Source organism: Calonectris borealis, chromosome 1 (genome assembly GCF_964195595.1).
Source record: "Calonectris borealis chromosome 1, bCalBor7.hap1.2, whole genome shotgun sequence".
In the NCBI taxonomy this organism is placed as follows: Eukaryota; Metazoa; Chordata; class Aves; order Procellariiformes; family Procellariidae; genus Calonectris; species Calonectris borealis.
The window spans coordinates 8,607,289-8,633,070 of NC_134312.1; the positions used below are offsets into that span (position 1 = coordinate 8,607,289).

The window sequence follows — 25,782 nt, forward strand, 5'->3', positions numbered from 1 at the left end:
CAAAGAAGTCTGGAAGTTGTATTCAATGCTTTGTAATTATCTCTATTCCTAGCGCACTTTTTTTTCCCCTGCCTTCACCAAATATTTCATGAGTGATGTGTATTCAGAAAAAGAGATTAAGCCACTTGAGTACCCTGATGTGAAATTTTAAAATGGGTTATATTCAGTACACGAATTAAAAGCAATGTTACATTCAGTAGTCTTAAATCCTGTGTATGGATACAATTATCTTATGTGTTTCAAATGGGTAATGACCATTTCTACTATTAACCAGTCAGAATCACTTATTGCACATTCTGGGAAGTACTAAAGAAAGTTGGTTTCTAGCAGGGGCTGCATCACCACGCCGACTAGCAGATAACATACTCTAACACATACCTTTAAATAACGCTCAATGTTACTCATCAAAATGTCAATTTCTTCCTTCGACCACATCCCTTGCTTCCACTTATGGCCTGAAAATAGAAATGACAAAGTAATTACTGAAGTGAAAGCCAGCAAAACAACAGCAACAAAAATATCAGAAAAATATGACTCTCAATATTGCAGTTAACGAAGAAAAGAAAGTAGTAATTTTAGCTACTTAAACTAACTAGAGTGGATTTTAAACAGATGTTATTTCAGAACTGATAAACAATCCTTAGTAACTGTCAACTAATGTTTAAATAATGGGAGTCAGACCCCTCTTCAAAAACATCCATTTTTTTAAAACAGACCATGGATTCCTCTATGTGCTGCCAAGTCACATTTTCAGGCTTTGTCTTCAGCCACAACTAGAAAATTTCTGTCTTTAAACTGACAGCTGAAATTTCCATGCACTCAAATGATTCCAGAAGCTGGGACTTAAAATGTGACTCAAAATATTACTTAAGGAATTGGCAACAATGTGGGGTTCTCTTATATGCCTTATCACTTCCTAACATGTGAGTAGTGCTATCTACTGTGAGTGCTTTTCATAGAGGCAAATGCTCTACCTAGTCTATTTTGACAAGCTGGTCCCTATCTCTCTTTTTTTTTTGCATTGGGAATAATGCCCAGTGGTCACAGTCAAGATAAAGACTCATGGCAAGTGTTTTATTTCCCAAATGAAAGTGGCAACCAATAGAAGCAAACATTACGTTTCGTCTCTGTCTATGCCCTTAGGAACTACAATGCCAGCTAAGCTTTAAAAGCCAAACCAATCAACTTTATTCAGAGAAAAAATTTCAAACCTGCGGTCTCTCCATAAAATATTCCTACCCTAAATTTGTATTGATTCCTCTTTTTTCCCCTCATGGTCATACCATACTTAATATTAACGATCACTTATAATTAAGATTATGCTGGTGACCCAGTTTACATACTAGTGTGTGCTGGCTTCCTGCCCATCTCTGCTCAGAAAAATCAGGGTACTTCCTTCTCAGCCTGCTAATTACCAGAGCTGAGAGGCAGAACACACCGAAGAGACTGTTTACTCAAATCCAATTATAATGAAAAGTACAGGCATTATTACTAATTCCGTTGGAACTGATGAGAGAAAACTCTTCCCTTGTGCCTGATGGCTTCAATCCCTTCTTCCAAAGCTACAGAGATACAACAATAATCTACCGCTGTAGCTGTGATTCACACCTCTATCTAAGCATCTGAACTGACTTAAAGGGACACTGCTATTCTTTACATAGAATAACCTTTAATACCCAACTATTTTAGGAAAAGAAGTATATTTTGCACTTCGCATGTTTGCATATGCAGTGCCAAGATTATTATAACCTGCCCACGGGTCTTCAAAGAAAGCATTATCAGGTGGAGACCTCTATAAAATGATGAGCTCAGGCAACACACGTCAAACTCCTAGCTACTGTAAAAGGAGACACATACTGGGATTTCTCCACAGCTGATCTCTGTGACAAAACATGGAGACTCCAAGAAAAGTTCAGTTAGTATGGATTCTCAAATATTTTTCTCGGCATATTTTATTGGAAATGTCTTCCTCAAATTATTAATCTCTTAATTAGAATCACCAGATTTAGTGCCCTCGTTCATTCACAACTGTAAATGCCACTTGTGATATATGGTCACTTGATACGCCTGTGAAACAGCCACAAATGCACTAAGTTTCTAACATATTTAAGACGACACACATCAAACAGGCTACAAAGTCGTATGAAAAGTCATTTCTCTGCCAAATCACCAATACATACTCCTCCAGTCACAGCTGACAATGTGCTGCTCCCAACCAAAGTCCTTTACCACTGGCTACTGAAAAGATCATAGTCTCTGTGCTGCTTCTCACCCTAGAGCACAGCAACTGCAGCAACATGATTTCTCACTACTTCTACCCAGCTGCCTCAGAGCTGTGATGCAAAGGGATCTCTTTGCTATCCCATCTCTGCCCCAGTCCTTGGACTGAACACTGAATAGCTTTGAAGCCCTATAAATCTAATAAATAAGGACAGAGAAAACGGGGAGAAATTATGTATTGGCTGTTAGAAGTAACTGTTAGTGCACACTTGGGATCAGTGAGTGAAATGGTCATTGACAGAGTTGCTCAGCTCCCTTGTTCTGAATTATCCATATGCAACACCCAGGTTCTGCGTGCCTCACCCAGATTTTTTCACTGACTCAGCAGTACACTCAGCTCTCTGAAGTAGAACTCACTGAGGAAGAGATCATTTGCTTCTGTGAGAGAAAACCATTATTTTTTTCCCCTAAAGTTTTCTAACAAAAAAGGGGGTTGGTTTGGACTGACTGGAAGAGATTTTGATTTTTTTTTTTCCCTACAAAGAGGTAAGATCAGGATAAGAAAAACAGTGGAGAGACTGAGGAAACTGGAGAGACAACATGTCTTCATTTCACATTAAGTTGTTTCTCTAGGTTTAGAAAGGAACTTCCCCTGAAAAAAAAACCAAAACCAAAACCCCCTCTAAAGTTCAGCGACTACTACATGATTGCGCAGGTGCATTTTGAAAGGGAGGAATGCCAGTGGGGTGGCAGTTTTAGGAGTAGCGGTGATTATTTCAGTAGATCCTCGTCTACAAAATCCCTGTTCTTCCTGAAGCAACTCCATTCCAGAAACCGTTTAAATCGAATCACAACACAGTAGCCAGACTAATAAGCTCTACTCGGAGGAAGATGTATTAGCCTGTGCATACATTCATTTTTTCCTGGTATACCTGCCTCTGACTGCAGCTTCCCATCTCCGACCAGGTAGAAGTGCAAACGGAGCAAATACAACCATCTGCTCCATCTGTGCCGACACACATTATCTACAGCAGTTCTCTACCACGGCCACTAGAATCACTGTCACTACTGCAGGCACGGCCCCTCTTCCTCCCCAAGTGTATCTGGAGTTCCAACTTTCTTCTTGCATACAAAGCGTAAGAGGGATGGTGAAGACTTAATGCATTAGATCTCTCAGCATTTTTAGAATCAGTCTTCTCAAGTATCTTCGCTAAAAAAGCCAGAGATTACTTTGCAACCTGCAAAATGTTCTAAGACATTTGGAAAAGCTTATCTTTTTACAGTGTGGGAGAACTGCATTTGAAATATCCTACCTTTATTTGTTAGAGAATCCTTATCCTCTTTGGTTGTGAACCAGGCTTGACTAACAGCTGACACTTCTTCATTGCCCATTGGGGAGATTTCATCCAGCTGTTCATTCTGAAGAATCTTGAAAAGACCAATATAAAATCATCCAGTAAGATCTTCAGTTCTTTCTATCACTTGCATTTAACATGGAGGCATAAATTGAAGGAAAATGAAACCAGCATACCTACTTACCTTGCTGACTGCTCAGAAAGTGCCACTTTTTAGATATGGCATTAAAAGTACATTCGCCTTTCTTAAAACATCTGAGTAAGATTTAACATCTTAACATATAGATGTTGTAAGAATTAAAATTAGGTAACATTCTTCATCCTGTTTAATGTACAGGAATAGGAAGAGTTTCACTGGCTTTGGTGGAAAGAGAACTATGTCCAGCATCTCCAATCTACAACTTTTAAACATGATACACCCACAACGAGAACCGTATGTAACTGTTAGGACTGGTGACAAGACAAAGCATATTTAGGCCTGTTATAAAGCTTAATTTATAATCAAAGAATGACAGAAATAACAGATAAACTTGCCTTCAAGATCACCACAGAGCAAGTAATTATCAGTGGAGGGTTACATCTATTACTGTTTACTGTATTGCTCTTTGGGCAGGAAGTTACACTACAAATAATCTCTTTCATATATAAAATGATTCAACTGCACTTTTATGGAACAACATTTTACAAACAAGTTTCATACTAAAAATAATCTTATTCATTTAATAAGCCCCTTCTTCTATTTGTTTCCCTTTTCATTTCAATTTAAATACAAATGTACATCAAATAGGTCAATTTTGAAGTTTTACTGTACCTGAATCTGAGTAACAGTTCCTTCATTAATCTCATCTTCAGCTACCTCAGTGGTAGCAGTCATGGTCACCTCAAAGCTCTGATCATTTTCTGAAACTTCAGAATTGATAAGTTAGTTGTATACCTTACTCCTGTAACATTTTTTATGCATGCTACAGGTTTTATAAATTGCTACCTTTGCACTGAAAATTTTAAAGAGGCTTTATTCGGTATTTATTTGTTGACACAGTAAAATCATCAAGATGATTATCAACTGTTCCTCTTCATATCAACTGTTCCTCTTCACCCTCTTAAATATGGGCTTTGAAACCTTCAGTTTTACACTTGACTATAACTAAGACCTAATGTGAAACATATAAATAAAAGGTGTTTGATTTGGTGCAAACATTTGGTACTGTATTAATGCTTCCTTTCCAGCCCTATCTTCAGTATTTTCCAATTACTAAAGGACAACGTTCAAACCTTTCGGCTGCATTCTTTTTCCTCAGTTTTCCTTCAAATTCAGCATGATAATGCCTTTACTTCTAAGGAGTTTCTACTAAGTTCCACCAAAGAAACAGTCACTCTAGGTATTGTAAATTGGTATCTTAATTTGCTAGATCTGGTTTTGCCTCCCTTTCGGAGATTATATTGAACTATCCAATATTCAATCAACTTTCTTAAGACTAGTTCAGTACTCAGCCTACCTTTTGTACAACAATCTCTTGTTGTACAAGAAGACCATACATCTCACTATTACAAAACACGGAAATACTAACTATACTGTTATTCATTAAAAAAACCTAATCGCTCTTTGCAGGAGGAGAGCATCTAGTTTGTTGTTCATTCACTTATCCTTCAACTTATTCAGTGCACCTGTGCCTGCAGTCCTCCATCTGTAAGGCAGGTTTATTTTTGCCAGTATTGTATACATAACAATTGCTGCAAAACCATCCAAGGCTCTGAGAAGTAAAGACGATACCTAAGTATATTAATGAAATTTGAAAATAAAACATGCAAAATATTCTCATGTGATCCAAAAAGTCCACTTTTAACCTTTACCAACAGAAACATTTGCTACAAGAGTACGTAAACTTAAAACAACTTACTTGGAACTGCAACAACAGAAATGCACGGAGTGGAATCATCAAGGCTTTGATCATCCTCTGATAAGCAAAGCCTCTTGTGTGGAGGTTCAGTGCTGTCTTCAGAGTCTACTTCATCAGTTTCTAACAACAAAAACATACGCAGGTTACTTTCTGTTAACAAAGTGGAGATTTGGTCCAAGTTCTGTTAACAAAGTGGACCAAAACAAAAGGTAGAAGCAAATGTGATAGGTTGGTTTGGTGCTTTTCTGCTGCCCAGGAACTTGGTATAAGTCATGGGCAACAACAGTTTACATGCTTTCTTCAACAAGCATTTTCTGTGAGATTTTCTTTGTAATTCCATCCACAGCCCATTACACACACCAACCCCTTAAGTCTACAGAAATTTGGGTACATGCTTGGTTCTAAGAACCCATTTCCACAGAAATAAATCAGAATATCCTTGTTAGGCACATATATAGATAATTTTGTGAATTACACCTAATTCGACACTTTATCCTTCTTTAAATTGAAACAGAACAAATTGCAGCACAGTAAGCTGAATCCAAGGAGCTCACAGAATTTTGGGGCAGCGAAGTATGATGGTTGGATCAATGAAAAAAGAAGAAAAAAATACTATGCAATACAATTCTATACCATTTTGAGGGCAATGAAGTATAAGGTTCCCTTCAGTGTCCTGAGTCAAAGTCACAGAGTTCACGGTTTCTACTGTCACTGTGTCAGACTCTTCTTCAACTGTGCTCATACTCAAACCTGAAAGAGCAATACACAGATTACTTTCCTTCAGTCAGACTGCCACTTTGATCATAGTGCTGCTCCCTTTATCTCAAACTACCAGCATAAACTCCGCAGAGAATGATGAATGTCTGTCTGTTCTTTCACATGAACAACTCCACAGTTTAAGACATCTACCTGCCTTTAGTTTTCCTGCATACTTATACATCGTAACATCAGAGTGCTTCAAAGCTACTTTTCCAGTTAAAAATAGTACCTAAACTCCCTATTAAGGAGCATTTGCAATCTACTACTATTTTTTTTTTAACACAAAGCTAGGCTATTGCTTTTTCACATCTGATTTTTTTTGTCTCACTAATATTTGTTCCATTGCTCATTTCATTATTTTACTATTATAAAACCTAAAGCGAGTCAGGACTGAGAAATATTTTTTGTAGTGTCATACTACTCATAGCTGCACTATTTATAGATTGCTAAGTTGCAAAGTTTTATTCACCTTCCATGCATATAACTAATTGTGAAACTAGTATTTTTTCTTTACCATTGAAACAACATGAGCAACAGAAAAATTGGGTGCAGGCAACCACCAGTATAAAAAATTACTCAGAAAATAAGATATCCAAGATAAGCAGTATACACTGAAGTCAGTGAACTAGGGCAATACAAAGTGCTTCTGATAGTCTCATTTCCATTATAAAAGTACTACGAGGAAACCCAAAGCTTATAAGAATTTCAATGTAAACTAGCACTATTACTAATTTTGAAATAAATCAAAACAAAACCCCACAAAAAAGTTCTAATCCACCAAACACAAAGAAATGTAACCTTTTCTGCTGCAGAAGCTAAAATGAAATCACATCTAAAATACCCAGAAGCTTTGCAATGATCTCATCAGTTTTGAGCACCTGGGTTTGGTGACTGTCTTTGGCAGAGCTTTGTAAAAAGAAAATATCATTTACTTCTTCTTGAAGTGCTCAGTTCTTTTTATGTGTTTTCTCATATGTCAACAGAAAAAAATTACTTGTAACTTTTATTTTAAAGCCAAAATACCGTTATCAACAATTTTAACTTATGTTGTTAAAAAATCATTGACTATAGCTTTAAAAAAAAAAAATCACAATTACATTACAAAGCTTCCATGTACCAGGCAGGGATACCCATATACCCATATGTAAGTGGAATTTACAACCTGGATTTTAAATCCCCTGTATAATGTTAACAATGTTGCTTCAGCAGGAAATGATTTAATTTTTAATCAGAAAATATGTTCTTTGGTATTGAAGATTCCCAAGAGCAGTGTTTTCTTGGAAGGATAAAACTACTGCCAGTCTTTCAATAAAATTACTTATCACCTCTCAAGCTTGATGAAGGTTTGGCACATCTTTAAGCACATGTAGTGACTGGTTCCTAGAATGAAGTGATATTACCCTTCTGAACATGTCAAAAATTTCAGATACCGTTGACATTTTAAATCAGAGGGTTCTCAAATTTACTTTCATATCTACCACCAGCAACAGCTCCTTGCCATATGCAAGTGTAGGAGGCAACAACTTCCTTGGGATTCATCTGCTTCTAAGTTTTACCACCTCTGCCCTATCCTTTACTAGAAGTGATGTTTGCTGCACAGCTATAGTACTGATTTTTAAGAACCAAGAGGGGCACCCTTAACTCTAAAACATGAAGAAAGTAATCCAAAGTGTTATAGCTAAATTAGCAGACTGTAACTTGTTCAACTCAGTTTTGAGTTACTCATTCAACTTTTGGGGAGTGAACAAATTGGATAATTCCGGAGGGCCAAACGAAACAGATAAATTCTCTTTTTCATGTTCATATGTACTTTCTGAATAACTTTTACTACAGGGAATGCTGTAGCAAAAATTCCCAAAGTTACTTGAAATGCCATGGGGGATTCTTCTTTAATTAGATGTGAACAGATAGTCAAAACATTTATTTTTCTATAATCAGCTGAAAGCACCTATTTTTTTTCTCACCACTATAAAGGCTTGAAAGACAGATTTATTTTTATAAAACATGTTATGTCAATCATGTACTTCACCAAAAGCTGATCTAGAAGCAGCGGAAACTATAGCACCATCCACAGCAGAAGACCATTCCTTCTTTTTATTGAAAGAATACTGAAAAGTGAAGAGGGAGCAAAGCTGGGCCATTCTTTCATCAGTTACTCAGGATTTGCTGAGAACCAAAGAATGCGTTTATAGGATTAGGCTCCCAAGTCAAAAACACGGAGTAATTAGGGTTGTCCATTTGCATTCTCCCCATCGCTGGTTTGCCATGTTAGAAAAGGATACAGCATGGAGGGGGTCCATACATCCAAACCTGGCATTTCCATCAAAGGTGGGGAGTAGCTGCTACCCTACGTTTCCATACAAAGAGCTGTAACAGGACTAAATAGACAATAGCTGAGGCACCACACCTAAGAGCAGCACTGATTCTTCTGATCAAGTTATATGTCTACACTTGTCTGCTTCAGCAGCCAGGTACTCCTTACAAAGCACCAAAAACCCCGCACAGCACATTGCTCAAGGAACTGTGATTTCCTAAGAAGCACTCCTCAATGTAATTCCTGGACTGAGCAGGGTTTTATAACTTTTTGCCAATCTCCCAAGAATGGGAGATTTATCCCAACAGTAAGTGCAGGCTCTCCAAAAAAAACCCAACAATAATGTTCGGTGTCAGATACTTGAGATTTAGCATATCTCAAGTTTTCTGAGTAAGGTACTAATCATAACCAAGCTTTGATAAAAACTTAGGAAGAGCCAAATCCTTGATTTGACTGGAAAAATTCCCATCAACTTTAATGGATATGGCCTTGGACCTCAACTGAAAACTGACTGCAAAGAACGTGAGGAGTCAAGTCAAAGTCAAATGCATATTTTTGACATTTTTTATTCATTAGACTACACAAATACAAGAAAACTGAAGGAAGGAAACAAACTTGTTCTTTCAAGATACATTTACACCAGGACAGGAGCGCTAACCCATAAAGACACGAATTAGTGATGGAAAGGTGAGGAAAAAAACTCTCGAGTAACTGCAGTGGTTCTTCTGTGTCAATAGAAAACAATCTCCAGATCTTATAAAAACCACTGCTTTACGCTTAAATAATGGCAGAACTACCACGTATACTGAAGATCCATCAAATATGACGTATGATGGGACCACTTGGAGTTTATGGTGAGCTCAGTGGAGAAAGCACAGTGCTTCTGCAGGAGACAACGCCCTCTGATGCAGGCTTCTTTGATAGTGGCTGCAGGGACACTGTACTCGCCTGATGTCCTTGATTTATCACGGGGTGACAGCCGAAGCCATGCTAAACAATGCTGTACCACCGCAGAGGTCTTTTAGGATATGCCATGCAAATTCCGTTTAATACAGACACCCGCAAATCCACTACACGTCCACTCTTGAGAAAGTTAAATACAAAGTTAATGAGAGCCAATGTTTCTTAATTAGTGAGAATTACGACGAGTAGTCTCGTCACCTTCAAAATATCACCTTCTTTTCATAACTTCACTAAGTATGCTTTTGAAAATGCATTCCTTTCTATTTAAAACAAAAAGCTTGCTTTAATTTTAAATGCATGACCCAAGACTTTTCTTTAATCCTTGATTCAAACACACTCTTTATAGAGATACTGATCTACCACTAATATTTTATGTTCTGAAGGAGGGTGTTAGCTTGTGGGGGAAGGGAACACTGTTGGATGCACATACACTAACAGGGTGGATGCCTATTACGAAATGCAGTGAAGATAGCATAATCTTAAATTTCTAAGATAGCACCCTCGAAACCAGTGTAAATTTAATAAGCATTTTTTCCCTTGTTAGATTTGTGGATGTATTTACCAAACCCAACATTTTTAAGAGTTCCATTACAATTTTAAACAGGTTTCAACATGCAACCAAACAGATAGGAAAATACTTTGCCTACAAGAATAATGTAATACAGAATTCCAATGTAAATTTTCCACTAAAGCCACATAATACAGCAGTTCTTATTTATTTGGGAAACATGCAGCAGATTTAGGCAGAAAAAAACCCCACAAAGCTGATTTTATACCAAGTTACAAAAAAATTGAACGTTTTTATGCAAAATTCCTGTAATTCTAAATCACCTTCAACAGGCATGAGCTCAATTATTCTATGGGCTGTAAAAATTAAGCGCTTCTAAGAAACAGTATTTTTACTCTTGCAGACAGAATTCTGTCATTACACCTAGTTATGAATTGAATGTTATGTCTAGCCTTCTGTGGACTGTTGTAAATCTTTTAAAATTTCTACATTGAATTGTGTTAAAGGCTGTGTTCTCTGCACTGGGCAAAAAGTAAAAGTATATTTCACTAAATCATGTAAGAAGCAAAAATTGATGTTTATGGAGGGAGGCTTCAGGCTATTGAGGCATTTAACTGGAACAATCACATGGGATGCACTGGGATTTCAATGCATTCATTCAAGAGTAACACAAAGGAATCAAAGTCACTACAGGACCCCATATACCTCATATTTAAGGAAGCCTGAATGTTCAGTGTATTCCATACCATGGCTCTTACGTAGTCAATACTTACAATACAGAATCAGGAGTTTTTGCTATTCAACTAGTGCCAATTTTCTGATGCTATTAAACAAAAAACCTTTTCTCCACACCAAATGGGTTCCACTCAAATCTAAAAATCCACCCCACAGAAATTGTCTTTAACAGCTGCAACAATGGACGTAAGAGGGGACCAAACCAGACAGACATCAAACAGAAGACCCAAAGACCTGAGTTTGAGACACACAAAGATTTATTAAACTGTATCAGCATGAGATTACAGTCCTTTAGAACAGTTACATTCTACTCATCAGTGGTATTTAGAAAAGTGTGCCATCGCAGAAATGGAATATATGGGAGACACAATGGGACAAACTGTTCTCATTTGCATCGATCCAAATTTGGCAGAATGCCATGAGTTCTGGCCTATCCATTGATATTTTAATAAAAAGCACTAAGCATGCTTTAAATGTCACACAGGGGGAGGGGGGCGCTAAGTCCTAGCTCCTTCAAAAGAAAAAACACAAAGTTTTAAGTTTTCTTTTCAGTAATAGAAAATGGCTCTCAGGCACAAGGTTATGACTATGGATAAAAATCTTGATAAGTATGATATGTACTAAAATAAATATTCTTTTTCTTTCATGTAAATCCAGTTTCATTCTAAGCATTCCAGTAACTTCTTCACCTTTATAAACAACAGGTAGAAATTTAGCATGCAATAAAATATGAAAAGTTGATTGTTATCCTAACTGTACAAGGTGCAAGATTGATAAGCGAAGCCACAGCTCTGCTGCTTTCTGATGGACAGATGAGCACAGAATTAACACTCATAAAAAAGGGTCTATTAGAATACGTAAAATACAGTACGGACACATGTCTCCTATATACCCACCTTTTATAATTTTGAGTGGTTAAGACAAAAATCAGTATTTTTAGGCATTCTATTTAAGGAGTTTTAATTAATGTTCAATCTTTTCGGTTAAATGATAAAACATCATCTAGAATGTTTCAGTATGTGTCCGGAAAACAAGCATGAGGTTGTTGCCATTATTATATTCACGTGGATTGATGGAAATGAGAATTTGAATGAGATGTGTCCATCTCATTGCAAAGCCTACATCTCCTGGTTTTGCAAAGGGATTTTAACTATGCTGTCAAGAAGCCAACTTACATCTATGGCCAGAGCAGCGCTGGCAAACAAAAAGCATTTTCTAGATTACTTTGACACGTAACTTACAATGGCCAGGTGGGGCTGAACAATGGTAACTCTTCGTGAATAAATACATACAAATACAACCTGTCAGCTAAAGAGGTAGCTAGTAGAAGTGTAATACGCTTCACTGTGCCCAAGTGCACAACCAACAATAAAGAGACCTCAAAAAGAAAAAAAAAAAAAAAAAGGAAGGAAAAACGGCTTGTCCGACCGGAATCCTTTATTTTGACAAAACAGAGAACGTAACTAGTGCAGAAAAGCCTGGTACGTTTTTGATGAAACCCCTGATCTTGTCAGAGTTATGCATTTCAGACTCCACTTAAAAATAAAGCCCCAAGCAACCTCAAATCACAACTCTCGCTGGAAAAAAAGATTATGAAACAAAACAGATAAAAGCCACAAACTTAGGATACCCCAACCGCAGACCCAGCGAGGGAGAAATCGGGAGATGTAAACGTGTTCGTGCAGCTGGCCTTTTATTACAGACACTGAGGTAAGGGGAAGGGAGTTTAAAACAGAAATACCAAAAAAAAAACAACAAAAAACCCGCACACCGCCCTCCCCTTCCCCTGCCCTCCCAAAGCAGCCGAGGTTTGGTAATCTCCAAGTTTTCCCCTATTTTGTCGCGCCTCCCCCCGCTTCCAAATTTCTTTCTGCCCAGCGCTCCCGACGCCCGGCAGCACCCCGGGAAGGCGGGGAACAACGGACCGCGGCCCGGGGCAGAAAGCCGGCGGGACGCGGCGGCGCTGCCAGCCCTGCCCCAGCCCCCGGCACTGCCCCGGGGGCGGGGGCAGCGCCCCGCAGGCGGCTCCGCGCCTCAGGGCCCGCCTCAGCCCCCCGCTGCCCCCCAGCCGCCAGCGCCGCCATTTGGTCCCGGGCCGCCGCCGCCGCCATTTTCCCGTCCTCTCGGCGGGCGGCGGCGCTGGCCGAGACCGCTGCCAGCTCCGCTGCCAGCCCGGCCCGGCCCGGCCCAGCCCAGTCCGGCCGCGGCTGAGGCGTGGGGCCGGACATGGCCGCCTCCCCCTCCCGATCCCCTCAGCCTGCCCCGCTCCGTCGCCGCCGCTGCCCGGCCGCTCCCGGCCCTGTCAGCCCGCAGGCCCCCGCGCACTTACTTCCTGTTTTGGGTCCGGGCACTTGAGAAACCAGGATGGAGACTCCCAAGTACCAGGATGGAGGCGCCGAGCGGCAGCGAGCGGCGAGTGGGGGAGGCGGAGGCAGCGGCGGGGCAAGGCGCAGGCAGCCCGCGAGCCCGCCGGAAGGGCCCGCCGCCCGACCGCCCGTCGCTTCCGCCCTGCCGCGGCGCCACAAAGCGCACGGCGCGGGGTCCGCCGCGGCGGTGGTGCCACAAAGCGCACGGCGCCTTTCTCCTCCTCGCTGCCGGGGAGGCGGGAAGGCCCCCCCCGCGTACCCGGTCCTGAGGAAAAGCCCCACTTCCCATTTACGCTTCCTTCATGGCTCGCTCTTCACTTCCCTCCTGCCTAACGACCTGAAAAAAATGGCGTATTATCAAAAAACGAGCCTTAAAAACGAGAATAAGCAAGCGTCTAGCAGTGTGCAGACTGTGGTGCTCGCCGCCTCACGGAGCGGGTGGGTGCAGGTGCCCTGACCCTTGGCAATAAAAAGTCACCCGCTGAGGCTTCTCACAGAGAAGCCGGGTAGAGCAAGGCAAGAGGTGAGCGGGATCCCCCGCCCGCGATTTTGTGTGTAAAAACCTCATTACGCTTCTACCATGAAGCCCCTTTTTGGCTGCTTCCCTTATGTGGTAGACCTCCATCTGCATCCACCTCCAAAACCTTGTGGGCTTTAAAATACATTCTTGTCCCCTGTACACAGCTTTTCTGCAGACCTTGCAGAATGGCTAGATGACGATGGTGAGGCAACTGCATCTTGTCCATAAGGTTTTGGGCTGCTCTGTTTGCCCTGAGCGTGCTACAGCTTAGGGATGCTGGGGCGAACAGGGTCCTCCCTGCATGGCTCTTCCCAGGGAGATTCTGTGGAAGGGAGAGTAGCAAAGCTCTGTTTCGCTGTCTCTTATTCTAGATTAAAACATAGTCATGAAGAAAGGGTGGGGATTTTCACCTGTAAAACACAGGCTTGTAGCTGGGACGTGGAAACAGAGGGGCTAAGGCTCAGAATTGTAATGGGGAGACAAGGCAGGGTAGGGAGGAGACATTGCAGATAAAATTATGGTGGTGAAAGAATGGAGATGAAATGCATGGCTGGGACAAGGAGGAGGTAGCTGGGATAAGAGCTGAAAGCAGGATTTATATAATCCATTTTGCTTGAAGCGCACTTAAATTAACTCTGGTGTCTGTGTACTTGGTCTTTCTGGACATCAAACCTCAGGGATCTCCAATTCCATGTCCAGTAGTTGACTTCCAGGGAAAAGTTTGGTTAAGTGCCCAGTACCCTTAGGCACTCCTTGGCCAAAGTAGAGGTACAATTCGCTTTTCTAGGCTTGCATACAGCTGTTGGATTCACCAGCCCATGATCTCTTGCAGCTCCCTGATTTTTTTTCCTCAATTTTTGCAGCAAATGAAGTGGGTACCCTACATTTGCCTTTTTTGAAGTACATCTCTGCTTTGCTTTTTTTTTCAAGGTGGCTGTGGTCTTGCTTTAAAAATAACAGGATATTTAGTTGAGCTGTACCAAAATACATAATCAGGAGGCTGAGTTCAGACTGTACAGAAAGCAATAATTTTGACATTTCATATGTCTTCACCATGTGAAAATTTCTAGAAAGACCTCATATAGTAAGCAGCAAACACAAAGAGGACTCCTTCCATACCATGCTTATTTTCTCCATATGTTATCCCCTCAATTATGAGCATTGTTCACGCTGGGTTTAAAGTCTGTCTCCTTATTTTGTTTTTATCTTATTTATCTGGATGTACCTTGTAGAAAACAATATTTTAACTGCAAAATCTGTACCTTCTTTTACATAGTGGTGGTGTTCTACAATGTATTGTAGTGAGATATGATGATGATAAACCACTGCTGCCAGATCATGCAGCAGCATGTTGTGGACTGGGGCACCGGGAACTGTATGTCACTGTCCTGTGTCTTAGTCACAGATCTGCAAGACTTTTTGCGTAGTTTTGGGATTATGACTCCTGTATGTGCCTCATTCCCTGTTTGTGCAATGCAAATAATATCACTTTCCTTGCAGATACATGATATAACCACATTTGGGAACGTTTACTTTAGATCAGGTTCAAGGTATATGTAGAAAAAGCAATGACTGGAGTTCTCTGGTGTCAGGATAAAATCTTACTCTGTAACGAACTCTTGTTCTGTGGAGCAAATGAGATTCAAGCATCCTGAGTTGTCTCGTGTTAAGGAACCATTACATGCATATATACCTACTTAAGCTAATGAAAGAATCAAACACAGACTTTGCTATGGACCTAACAATCCCTTTTTTAAAGTAGCGGTTATTTTTTTACCCATCCATGCAGTTTTCTTCCGGAGGATCTATGTTCCTGGTAGCCACCAGGTGTCTCTGCTGCAATGTACTCTGGACCCACCAGCTGCGTCCCAGAGATGGAACTTTTCTCTCTTCGCTGCGATGAAGTTAAAGTTAAATTAGCATTGCACTGTAGGTACAGTACGCTCACTTCTCATCAGGCATTAGGAGAAAAGTGAGACTGTGGCACTGCTTGATAAGAAGATGTGAGATGGAGGATCATCGACATGTTGACGACTCACCGTGGTGCTCAGTAAATCCTGAAGGCAAAGCATAAATTCTTAATAATTCTAAATCTGATTACATGGACGGTGACAGGAAGTATAGAAGACTGAAAGCTTGGTGTAGATCCTTTTTCTTAATAGGAAAAAAAAGTTTTAATCTGCAAGATTCGAGAGTAGAAAAGCAAAAAGTAGAAGTTAGAGAAGGCCTTGAATTATATGTATTAAATACTGGGAGGTGGGCAGGGTGGATGATGTACAAGATGACAAGCAGTGTGGCTGCCCTTAGTAGCTTGCCTTTGAACTGACCCATAAGAGTGTGTATGGTGTAAATATAAGGTACGTGACAGAGAGGAGTTGTAATCGATATTGGAAGCCCTGAAGCAGATTTTGATGTAGCTGTAAGAGAAAATCATAGCTCTTGGCGATATTATCAAATTCATGGGCTGGGGTATGAATACATGGCTTACTGCCTTCTGCCTCTCAGGTTAGGGAGACTGGCCTGCCAGCTGATGTGCAGCTGAGGGCCAGGGGCTAGGAAGGGCTGGTGGAGCAGTTGCAGGGATGGGTGGGTAGCACGGATGAACTGACACAGGGATCTCCCTGATGTCAAGTCAAAGCAATTAGCAGAGGTGCAGGAGATATTTTGTACAACTCTCTATTTCTGTCTTTCTCTTTCACGTTAACTGGCTGGGATCAGCGTGCCTAAAACCTATGTAAATTGCTTTAAACATTGAAGTCCTGCAGATCCCCGCAGGCAGTCCAAACTGCTAATGCTTCAGATCAGCCTAGCCACTTGGGGCACCCCTGTCTGGGAAGTCCTTTAGGCTCCTAATTTTAGTTTCCCAGGGATACGTGAAGTATTTTTGTTCTGAGACAGCCACCTCCCATCCTCAGCTCCACTGAGATGCACTTTCAGACAAACTTTTGGGGCGAAGCTGCTCCTTTCCTTTGGTGTAGAGAGCACCAACATCCCAATAGGTAAGCCCTCTCTTGCAGTAGACAGGTACAGGACAATTCCCTGGAGCTTCAGAGGACATGGTTGTTGTGGGAAAGGGAGTCTTGAATTTGGAGGAGTTTTACTTTATTTAATTTATTACCAGTTAGCACCAACTTCTGATTACTGATTCGGGTATCAAGAAAGAACACAAACAAACAAACACTAAAATAAACATATTTTCTCCCCCTTTTGCAGACTCGACCTTCCTTAGGTGCCAGGTGGGTTTATGCTTTGGCCATCCCAGTGCATTTGGTAAGCAGGCTCTTACTGGGTGTGTAACAGTTTATTTCTGCTGCCTTTTGCTTCTTAATGATTTTCCTCTGCTCTAGCCTGGGTCACAGATGGGCTGCAGTCCCTCAGGGGTGTCGCTGCCCTGGTGTGGATTGCCCATGACCCTAGTCCCTTGGGAGTGCACCCTTTTGGCATGGAACATCTCCTTCCAAGAGCACATCTCCAGCCACACATCTCCTCAGCTGTCTGTCCCTTCGCCTGTCTCTTTACACGTGTCTCCTTCTTTTATGGCTGCCTCTCTGCCTTGAATCTGCCTGAGCAGGGGCTGCACACACTCCCCTGACCGGCTGGTGTTTTGGCACACAATGGCTCATTTACAGCGGTTTCGGAGCCGGCCGGAGCACCTGCGAGTGGCCCAGTGCAGGCCATAGCCTCCTCCCATGCAGGGCACCTGCAGGCCCCAGCTGCTCAAACCCTGCCCCGTTGTGCCTCCTGCTTCTGAGGCAAGATGGCTTTCCACTCCCTATGCTGCAGAAAGGATGGGGATCTTAAGGGTTTTGACTTCTGGAAGTTCGTGTTAGACATTAAATGATTAAATGCAGAAGGAACTACTAATTTCAGTGGACTGGATCTCACCAGGGAGGTCTTCGGTTGTATGTCTCTGCACTGCCAGCAGAAGGAGCTTTGGTGCTCACAAGGGAATGGTTCTTCTGCTCTGCCTTGGTGTGTAAGATGTGCCTTGCTTAATGCAGTCTGGTGCACTGGTCCCAGTTCAGACCCTGGACTGATTTAGTATTCTTGTCTGCGGTTTCATGGAAAGATGCTGTCACAAATTGTGTCTTTTTCCCCAGTTCATTGCAATCCACAGCTCTGGAGGTTCTCCTCATTTGGCTGCATGTATTTATCTGTCGTGCCCGCTTAGCTTGAGATGCTCCCTCTGTTGCTTTGGGCTGGTAGAGCTGAACCACTGATTTGGCCCACCAAATGTCCGCTGCTGTAACTCCATCCATTCCTAGTCACATTGACAGGCATCGGGGTGCTGAGCAGCAGTTCGGGATTCACATTCCAGAAATGCAACTTCATGTCAGTCATAAAAATTTTGTTCCAAGCAAAAGGCAAGTCCACAGAGAAAAGCTGGACTCTCTCTTGCGGATTATCCCCTGAGTAAGCCTTTGTACGTGGGTTTTTCAGTCCTTTCCTGAGGAACTGTATCTTGCTGTCACAGACGCAGAGATGTTACTCTCTAGGACAGAGAATTTCTGAGTGGAGGTAGTAGTTGGCACAAGCTGGAGGGAATAAACCCAGAGGGAAAGACACCTCTCCTCACTGCACTATCCTGCAAACAGTCTGATTCCTGTTTGTTTATGAGATTATTCATATTTACATAGATTTCTATCTGTATAGATATGTATCTAATTACATATGGGTATAGCAAATATAGTCATTACTTATTTATAGAAAAAAATATTTTTATATATAAACAATCTAGTAATTATATAAGACTTGTTCATTTATATGCTCACAATTTGGTAGGTGCCAGCTATGGAGGATTGCTCAGGCTCTGAAGAGCTGCCATGAAAGAGAGAGATGCCGGAGAAAGAGTAACAGAGCATGGTGTGAGCTTGTGTGGCTTCTCCACTGCAGAGTGAATCTCCTGTAAGAAAAGTTATTACCTTTGGGCCTGGCCTAGGTAATATAGAGAGCAGTCACTCATTTTGAGACCTTGTCTTTGGTGACAATCTCATATATTTCCTCACACGCACCTGAGTGAGGCTGTAATGGAGTGACCCACCTTGAAAGCCTCTGGTGATATGTTTTGAATGCCTGCTGTGTCACTTACCCTCTGTCAGAATCCTGGAAAATAATAGAGAATGTCAATGTATTCAGTCTGTGGAGCTGGGAAGAAGGGCATTTTCCTTTCTTTTTTCCCTGAAACCTCTACTGAGACACTTAAATTGCGATCACAGTCAGCCTAGGCTGCACGGGCAAGCACACTTGCCACCTGGGTTGCCATCTAGAGGTGCCCAGCTCTCCCCACAGACTGGGGCCATAGCAGTAGTGATCCCACTGAACCTAACCCAAGACTAACAATGTTTGTGTTGATATAGCTAAATATGAAGAAGAAAAAGAACAGAGTCCCAGAGACAGTGAGAAGAGAGCAAGCTGCCATCAAGGTCTACATGGGTCTGAGCTGCCAGTGGCCTTGGGATGATGCATTCTTCCTACTGTTGAGTATAGCGGGAAGGGAGCTGTGTAATTCACAGTATCCATAAAGGATTTGGTGGCTGGAGGGGATATCCAGGAGAACAGGAAGGATGAACCCCTTGCTGTAAGATGGGTGTATGGACAGTAGAAGAGGAGAAAGAACGAGGCTTCACAGAATCACTGGCGGAAGAGAAGGGAGAGAAAAGGACAGAGCAGATGGGAGGAGCAGATGGATTCCGGCTGGGAAGTGACTTACTGTGTGCCACCGGCATCAAAGGTGCTGATGGCAGGGGGAGGCATGAAGAGAGGGTGGCAAAATTTAGTTCTTGCTGTAGGAGGGACAGACAAAAGTGGACAGGTGCTTTCTGCATGGCATCGTACACAGATTGTGTGCAGGGGCTATGGGCGGGCAGGGGAGCGGCAGCTGTGTAGGGGAGGGAGGGACAACATGAGGGACAAGAGCTGGTTCCTTGGCCTATGTCACCCATAAAATTCCAGTAATTGGAGCTGTATGGTCATGGTCTTGAACTTTCTGAGGAGCTGTGGGAGGAGAGCGATGTATTCCACACTGGAAAAACGCGCCCTGTTTTGGAGCTGCACGTTGATTTAGCTTTCATGTAAGTTCAGTTTTTTGGCAGTGTTTGCCAAATGCTGGTTACCATGAAAGCAATGACAAAACTCCCGTGTATTTGAAGGGGGACAAAGTGTTTTCTTCAGACAAAATGTACCATTTATCATGTAATTCTGCTCTCTGCTGGCAGATGGTGCTGTGATATATCCAGGAACTGGGAACCAGCTTCTTCAACTCAGAGGGGATGTCAGCAAGCAGCATATACTTTGTATTTTCATTCTGGTTTGTTCCTAAATTTGTTTTACTACGAAATGAAATTATTCTCCTCTTTGTTGTTCTGTTTCCAACTCCGACTATCTAAGCAGGTTAGCCAGTTTTATTTTTGTCTCTTTGGATTAGCACAGAGCTGGCAGGCAGAACTCAACTCCAAACCCAAATCTTTCTGTTGGAAGAAAAACATTATTCCCCTCAATGTAGGATTTTCTTGTGTTTACAAAACCTGTCTTTTGGGCCCATGCTGGTCTTGCAGCCTCCTTTTGATAGGAGTCTGGAGTTTCTGTCAGTAGATACACCAGAGACACAACCTAAGCAACTTTTCAGGGTCACTTCTGCCCAGTTTTTAATGTTTCTTTTTATCTTGCTTGCTTGATACTGTGGCCTATTGCTGATTGTTTTTCTTGCAGTGTAAGTAAAGGTTTCTCTCAGTGGTTTCTTTCTGGGAAACAACAAAAACCAACCCCAAACTGTTTTCTATTGAAAAAAAGAATATTTGGAGGAATTAGTGAAGGGTGGGATCAGCCTATTTAATCTCTAAATTTAAAGGTCTAAAAAGCTGCTGAAAAATCAGTGGTAGATCTCATCTGCTTTCTAGAACTGCTGTCCAAGAGGTGCTTAAACTCTTCACGTCTCCTTGCTTTGCTTGAGAAGTCCCTGGAGCCTTGCAGCCATATTCTTGGAGAGCGGCTGAAAATGCTAGAGCTGAAGACCAGAAGCACCAAGAAAAAGAAAGACTCTATTCCAGCAGCCAGCACACTTTGAGCCAAACAAGGAGGAGTACCACAGAAACCTCTTTAGATGGCTTCACTGTTGAGGAGAGCATGCCCATGGACCCATGCCCCATGTTGAAGAGGAGCCTGGACACAAGCCTGCCAACTCCTGGGACAGGAATTGTGCCAGCAGCTCTCATGCAAAAAGAAGTGAGCACTGGTGCTCCTGTCATGTTCTTCCCTTTTAATAAGAAACCGGTGCATTAGAGACCTGTTCTGAGGTGATGGCCAGGTGGACGGGTCCTCTTAGGATGTTGGTGCCTAACGCTTCCTGTGGATGCCTCACACTCAAGAAGAAGAGACAGAGGCTAATTTAGGCAGACAAGATCATCCTCCAGAAATGTCCAGAGGCACTTTTCTCTCTCCTCTGACATCTCGAGAAACGTTTGCATTTACATCAGAAGGACCAAGGAGAGACCTCTGAAGTATAAGCATATCTGGGCCTCAGCTAGTAGTTTTCAAAGTCAACGATTAATAAATAACATCAATAACATCAGTCCAATCCTGCATGACTGAGTTCTTGAAGTCACAAAGAATGGAGGATTCTGAGAGCAAGGTTGTACCCAGTGCCAGCGCCCAGTTTCAGTGGTGATTCGAAGTGCCCACGTCCCTCATCTTGGGTTCTCTCATATGTTCAGAGCAAGGCTCAGACATGCCAAGTGCTCTATGGAGTGGACTTCTGTGCCCATATGCCGATGCACTGGTGCCGGGGAGGTTGGGTACAAGTGCAAGAAGTTCGTCTCTTGGGAAATTCATTGCAGGGTAGGGCTTGAAAGCCGAGCCACATTCGATCTATTTTTTCCTATCAGAGATGTGCAAAAACTGGTGAGAATAATCTTCAGAAGCAATCAAAGCAGTAAATCAAATTTGGCAATTTACAGGGCAGTGGCCAGGATAACACTATCCATTTCCAAAAGTGACAGAGTGCTATGTTTCTGGACCTTAAACAGGCCTGTATTTCCATGCAATTTTAGCAGAAATATATTTCACATTCTAATCTGATTTCCTAGGCTAGAGAAAAAGTGACTAAATGAGCTGATAATACTACCTGGCAGCTGTCAAACGACTTTTTGCCATCTAGAGAGAAAATGAAAGAACATATGTTCTGAACTCCTGCTACTTAAGTTAGAGGATGAAAGAAATAGAAGGGGTTTAAGTTGGAAATGAGATCATGCATTATGCCCTTTGGACAGCATGTAATCTGGCTAATGGCATCAAGGAGCTATATAAATAACTTCATTAAAATGAACTTGTTTCAAATGAGCTAAATAAATCAGACTCATTTGTCAAAGAGCTGGGATGAAATAATCAGGTTAATTTGAAGCTGCTCGCTGGGGGCACGATTCCTGAATTTGTTCCACCGGTGAAACTGCTATCAGTAGCTTCAGTCACCAGTGGGAGCCCTGAGCCCAACATCTGCATTTTCAGGAGCCCCTCTCTTCTGTCTGTAGCACAGTCTGCAGAATCCCACAGCTGAAAATGTGTTCCAGGACATTTAAAGGATTGTTCAAGACCCACCAGATGTAAATCCTTCGCTGGTGGTTGTGAACTGTTCAGCCCCTTAGTCTGCACTCTGCTGTCCGCTCTCTGCCTCTGAATTAAAGGTGAAATGAATTTTGTGGAAAACTAATTGCTTTTGGTACCTATCGCTGCCTTGGTGGGAGGACTACATGATGCAGCAGGTCTTTTCCCCACACTTAATTCAATGCTTTGTGCCTAAATTTTCCCTTTCTTCATTAAGCCCTTTTCTTTAGCAGTTTCTGCAGAAGTCAGAAGCATAAATCCAGTTCTTCAGGCTACAGATGGACTTGCTCCTCCATGGTCCCAACAGCCCTTACCTTTCTAAGGATGAATAATTACCTGCTGTAAACCCACTCCACTGCAGTGGAGTCAGCCGACCTGTGCAGATTTAGACTAACTAAGGATGTGACTCTGTAGAGAGTGAATGAGTAGGAAGATTGTCCTGTCCAGATGCAGGCTATCTGTCTGTCTGTCTTTTCCAGTTTAATGCAAACCTCAGTTCCCAGTTGCTTGGATTGTCCTCCGATGGAGCAGGAACTGCCCATATACCATCATCGTGCATTGTACAGCCTACCTTTACCATATAACCAGTTTTCCTCTCTGTTGCATTTTGGATACTTTTCTTCTACATAGTGGAGGGAAAGGATGAGAACATGGGTGTGACAGAAAATGAGTTTAGAGTCAGCATTTACAGACAGCCACATTTCAAACAAAGGAGTGAGAAACTGATTCTTCACATTTATATCTGCCCAGATCAGAGCTGGGGGTACAGCACGTTGTGCTCTTATGCAACGAACCTGCCCTGAAGTGTCTGTAGCTGACAGCTATGGGTTTATCAAATGAGAAACTGGACCGTGAATTCAGCTTTCAGCAATAAAAAGCCTTTCAGCTTTTTAATACATCTCGGTCCTGCCCTTTGGTTGTGCTCCAGCAATGATCCCCCAGCTCAGGTAAAGCGTTGTGCAAATGACTTCAGGCTGCAAGAGAAATTCCTTGTTCCCGGGGTGCTGATTTATCCAGCTTGGTTACTGATAGCAACCTCTGGGCTACTCTAGCACAGATGAAAACAACTTTAGGGATCTGTTCACCAAAGGGATGGTGGATACTTCAACCTCACTCCCTCTTACTGTCTTGATCAGCGAGGTGACATACTGCCCGAGGACTGTCCTAATCACGGGTTATCCTCTAGTTCCCAGCCCAGTCTGTACCTGCAGATGGGTACATAGCTGTGCTTTCCTGTGGAGCGCTCTGACCCCATAGGGTTTGGTCTGTTGTTTTTTAAGCTCAGGGATGTATGTTTTTAGCAATTTGGGAACTCATATGGTTACGGTGAAGGGTGTGCAGTCACCACCTACCTCTGAGTGGGACCAGCTCAGGAGCAAGTACTGGGCAGAAGCAAAAATGCCTTCCCAGAGTCTGGGGTACAGGGGAGCATGGCAAAGAGATCCCCAGCTAAGAGCTGCAGGACTCAGCTCACAACCAGCTCAAAAAGGTATCGAACTAATAAATCCTAGACTTTATTATCAGGATTTTTCCATCGGCTGAGATTCCCTTCCCCCCCAAGTCGGAGTTACAGGGCAGCTTTCTCCTCTGGTAGGCATTAACAAACATGTCAGCTCACCTAGGGCTGACACAGCTGCAGCGTTCATGCAAGTCACATTGGTATCAAATAGCAACCATATGTGTGGGGCCAGAGGTTATACTGCTGCGGTATATTTGATGTGATGCAGAATGATGTGCTAATCCGTTAGTAAATGTCAGCATGCTGTCTGCAGTGGAGATCGAATCACATCCAAGCAGAAGATTTTGCTTCAAGTACAAAAATGATGTGTGTTATTATGAGTTTCTTCATTACGATAATTTTGATAGTGGTAGTTTCTCTCTATAGGGCTGAAACACATTATTCTCTCACTTTTATGAGCAGAAAGGAGTGATCCTCTTAGGGATTTGAATGCATCTGGAAGATATTTTTATTATGTGCTTTTTTTTTATTCATGCCAGGTGGATCATATCCTCCTGATTTATACTGCTCTAAACCTGGATTTATCCCACCTGGCTGACTCTTGTCAGAATCTGTACAGTGTTTTTTAACAGATTTTCAGTTTAAACTGGTGGAGATAGCCAGTAGGACCACTCTTACTAGTGAAGTGAGCAGGAATTACATTTCAGATATCAGACTCATTCCTTCAACTCATTTGTAAAAGCTTTCTAACTATTGAGCCAAACAGAATTAAAATAAAGCACAAAATATTACACTCACGAACATATGGCTGCTTTCCTCTATCGCAGCAGAGACTGCTATACTGCAACCTGCATCCTGGTTCCCCTTATAATTTCTCTTTTCATCTGCTCACTTGTTTTTGAGATGAATTTGTTCTCAAATTGAATCAGCACAAAGCTTTAACTGTGGTGTGTGGTTGCTGGCAGGGCACCTTTCAGTGCAGCTCATCATCTAGAAGGAGTAGGACACAGGAGAAGGAGATGCTAGTGATGGCAGAGGTCACTCGGTGACAACAAGAAATTTGGAAGGGACATTTCAGCTAGAAGCAGAATCTGTATTTCTATCTCCTTCTCTCACTAAATCCAAAATGTTTCTGAAACTCAGAAACACAGCCTTTTCAAACATAGATAACAAGGTAAGGCTACTCTCAGAAAATGAGGCATTATATCATTAAAAAAACAGTTTTAGCCATCAATCTAGCGAACAGTGAAAGGACACCTGGCCTGCCTCTAACAGGTGATTCTGAGTTACCTGTGTAGGAAATTCTTCTTTGTCTCCGCAGCTGATGAGGCGTGTCACTGGTGATCAGAAAAAATCTATGTTCAGGGGAAACAAATCTCTGCTTACAGGACTGACAAGAAGAAAAAGAAATTACAAAATCACTTTTTTTTCCCCCTCAAATGAACAATATGCCAGTTAAAATATTCTGTCATTAATCAGCTAGTTTGGAAAGAAAGCCTGAAGTCATCAGTGTTAAGATTGTAGTCTTGAGATTCACTTCTTGCATGTTCTTCCCTTTAAGACAATGTGAGCATCCGTATAAGCAGGAGGAAATGTGCATTCAACATCTGCAGGATCTTCACCTTTTTCAGCACAGTCCTCCCGAGAAATTAAAAATATCAGCCCTCAGGATTCCCAGCGTGTAAATACTTAATTATATTCTTAACTTCAATCATGACTGGTTCTATGAATGTACATCAGGAACATAGATGTTGGGAGCCAATGCTATACAACTTTTTAAATCGATATTTGGGTATTTAGGGCCTTTTTTAGAATGGCTGAAATCCAGAGAGTCGTAGAATTTAAAGAGCCTGAATTTGAGGTCCTTGCACAAGTATTGCAAATCCCTTTTAGACTTTTCTTTGCAAATCCCCTGCTGAGAAATATTGTCAGCTATGGCAAATGGAAGTATTTGCCATATATAATATCAGAAATATTGACAGCTATGGCAAACAGCCCTATGATTAGAAAGCCTAGCAACTCCTAATTCTTTTGAAAAAAAAATCAGCTCTGGTTACATATATGAAAAAGAATCTCAATAAGTACCCAAA

At 41.9% G+C, this 25,782-nt stretch overlaps 1 protein-coding gene across 4 annotated transcripts in view; it reads right to left on the bottom strand.

Annotated features, from left to right (window-relative positions):
- Nucleotides 1-13,251, bottom strand: part of DMTF1 (cyclin D binding myb like transcription factor 1) — a 30,653-nt gene extending 17,402 nt beyond the window's left edge. For 3 of the 4 annotated variants that reach the window (XM_075144195.1, XM_075144163.1, XM_075144184.1), the window contains exons 1-6: nt 13,082-13,251; nt 6,107-6,223; nt 5,474-5,593; nt 4,387-4,481; nt 3,534-3,648; nt 379-455 (exon numbers count right to left, since the gene is read on the bottom strand). In XM_075144195.1, coding sequence (XP_075000296.1) covers nt 379-455; nt 3,534-3,648; nt 4,387-4,481; nt 5,474-5,593; nt 6,107-6,215 — 516 coding nt within the window. In that variant the 5' untranslated portion in view covers nt 6,216-6,223; nt 13,082-13,251. Of the gene's footprint in view, nt 1-378; nt 456-3,533; nt 3,649-4,386; nt 4,482-5,473; nt 5,594-6,106; nt 6,247-13,081 lie in introns of all 4 variants that reach the window. The other variant, XM_075144172.1, reaches the window with a different exon arrangement.
- Nucleotides 13,252-25,782: the final 12,531 nt, after the last annotated feature.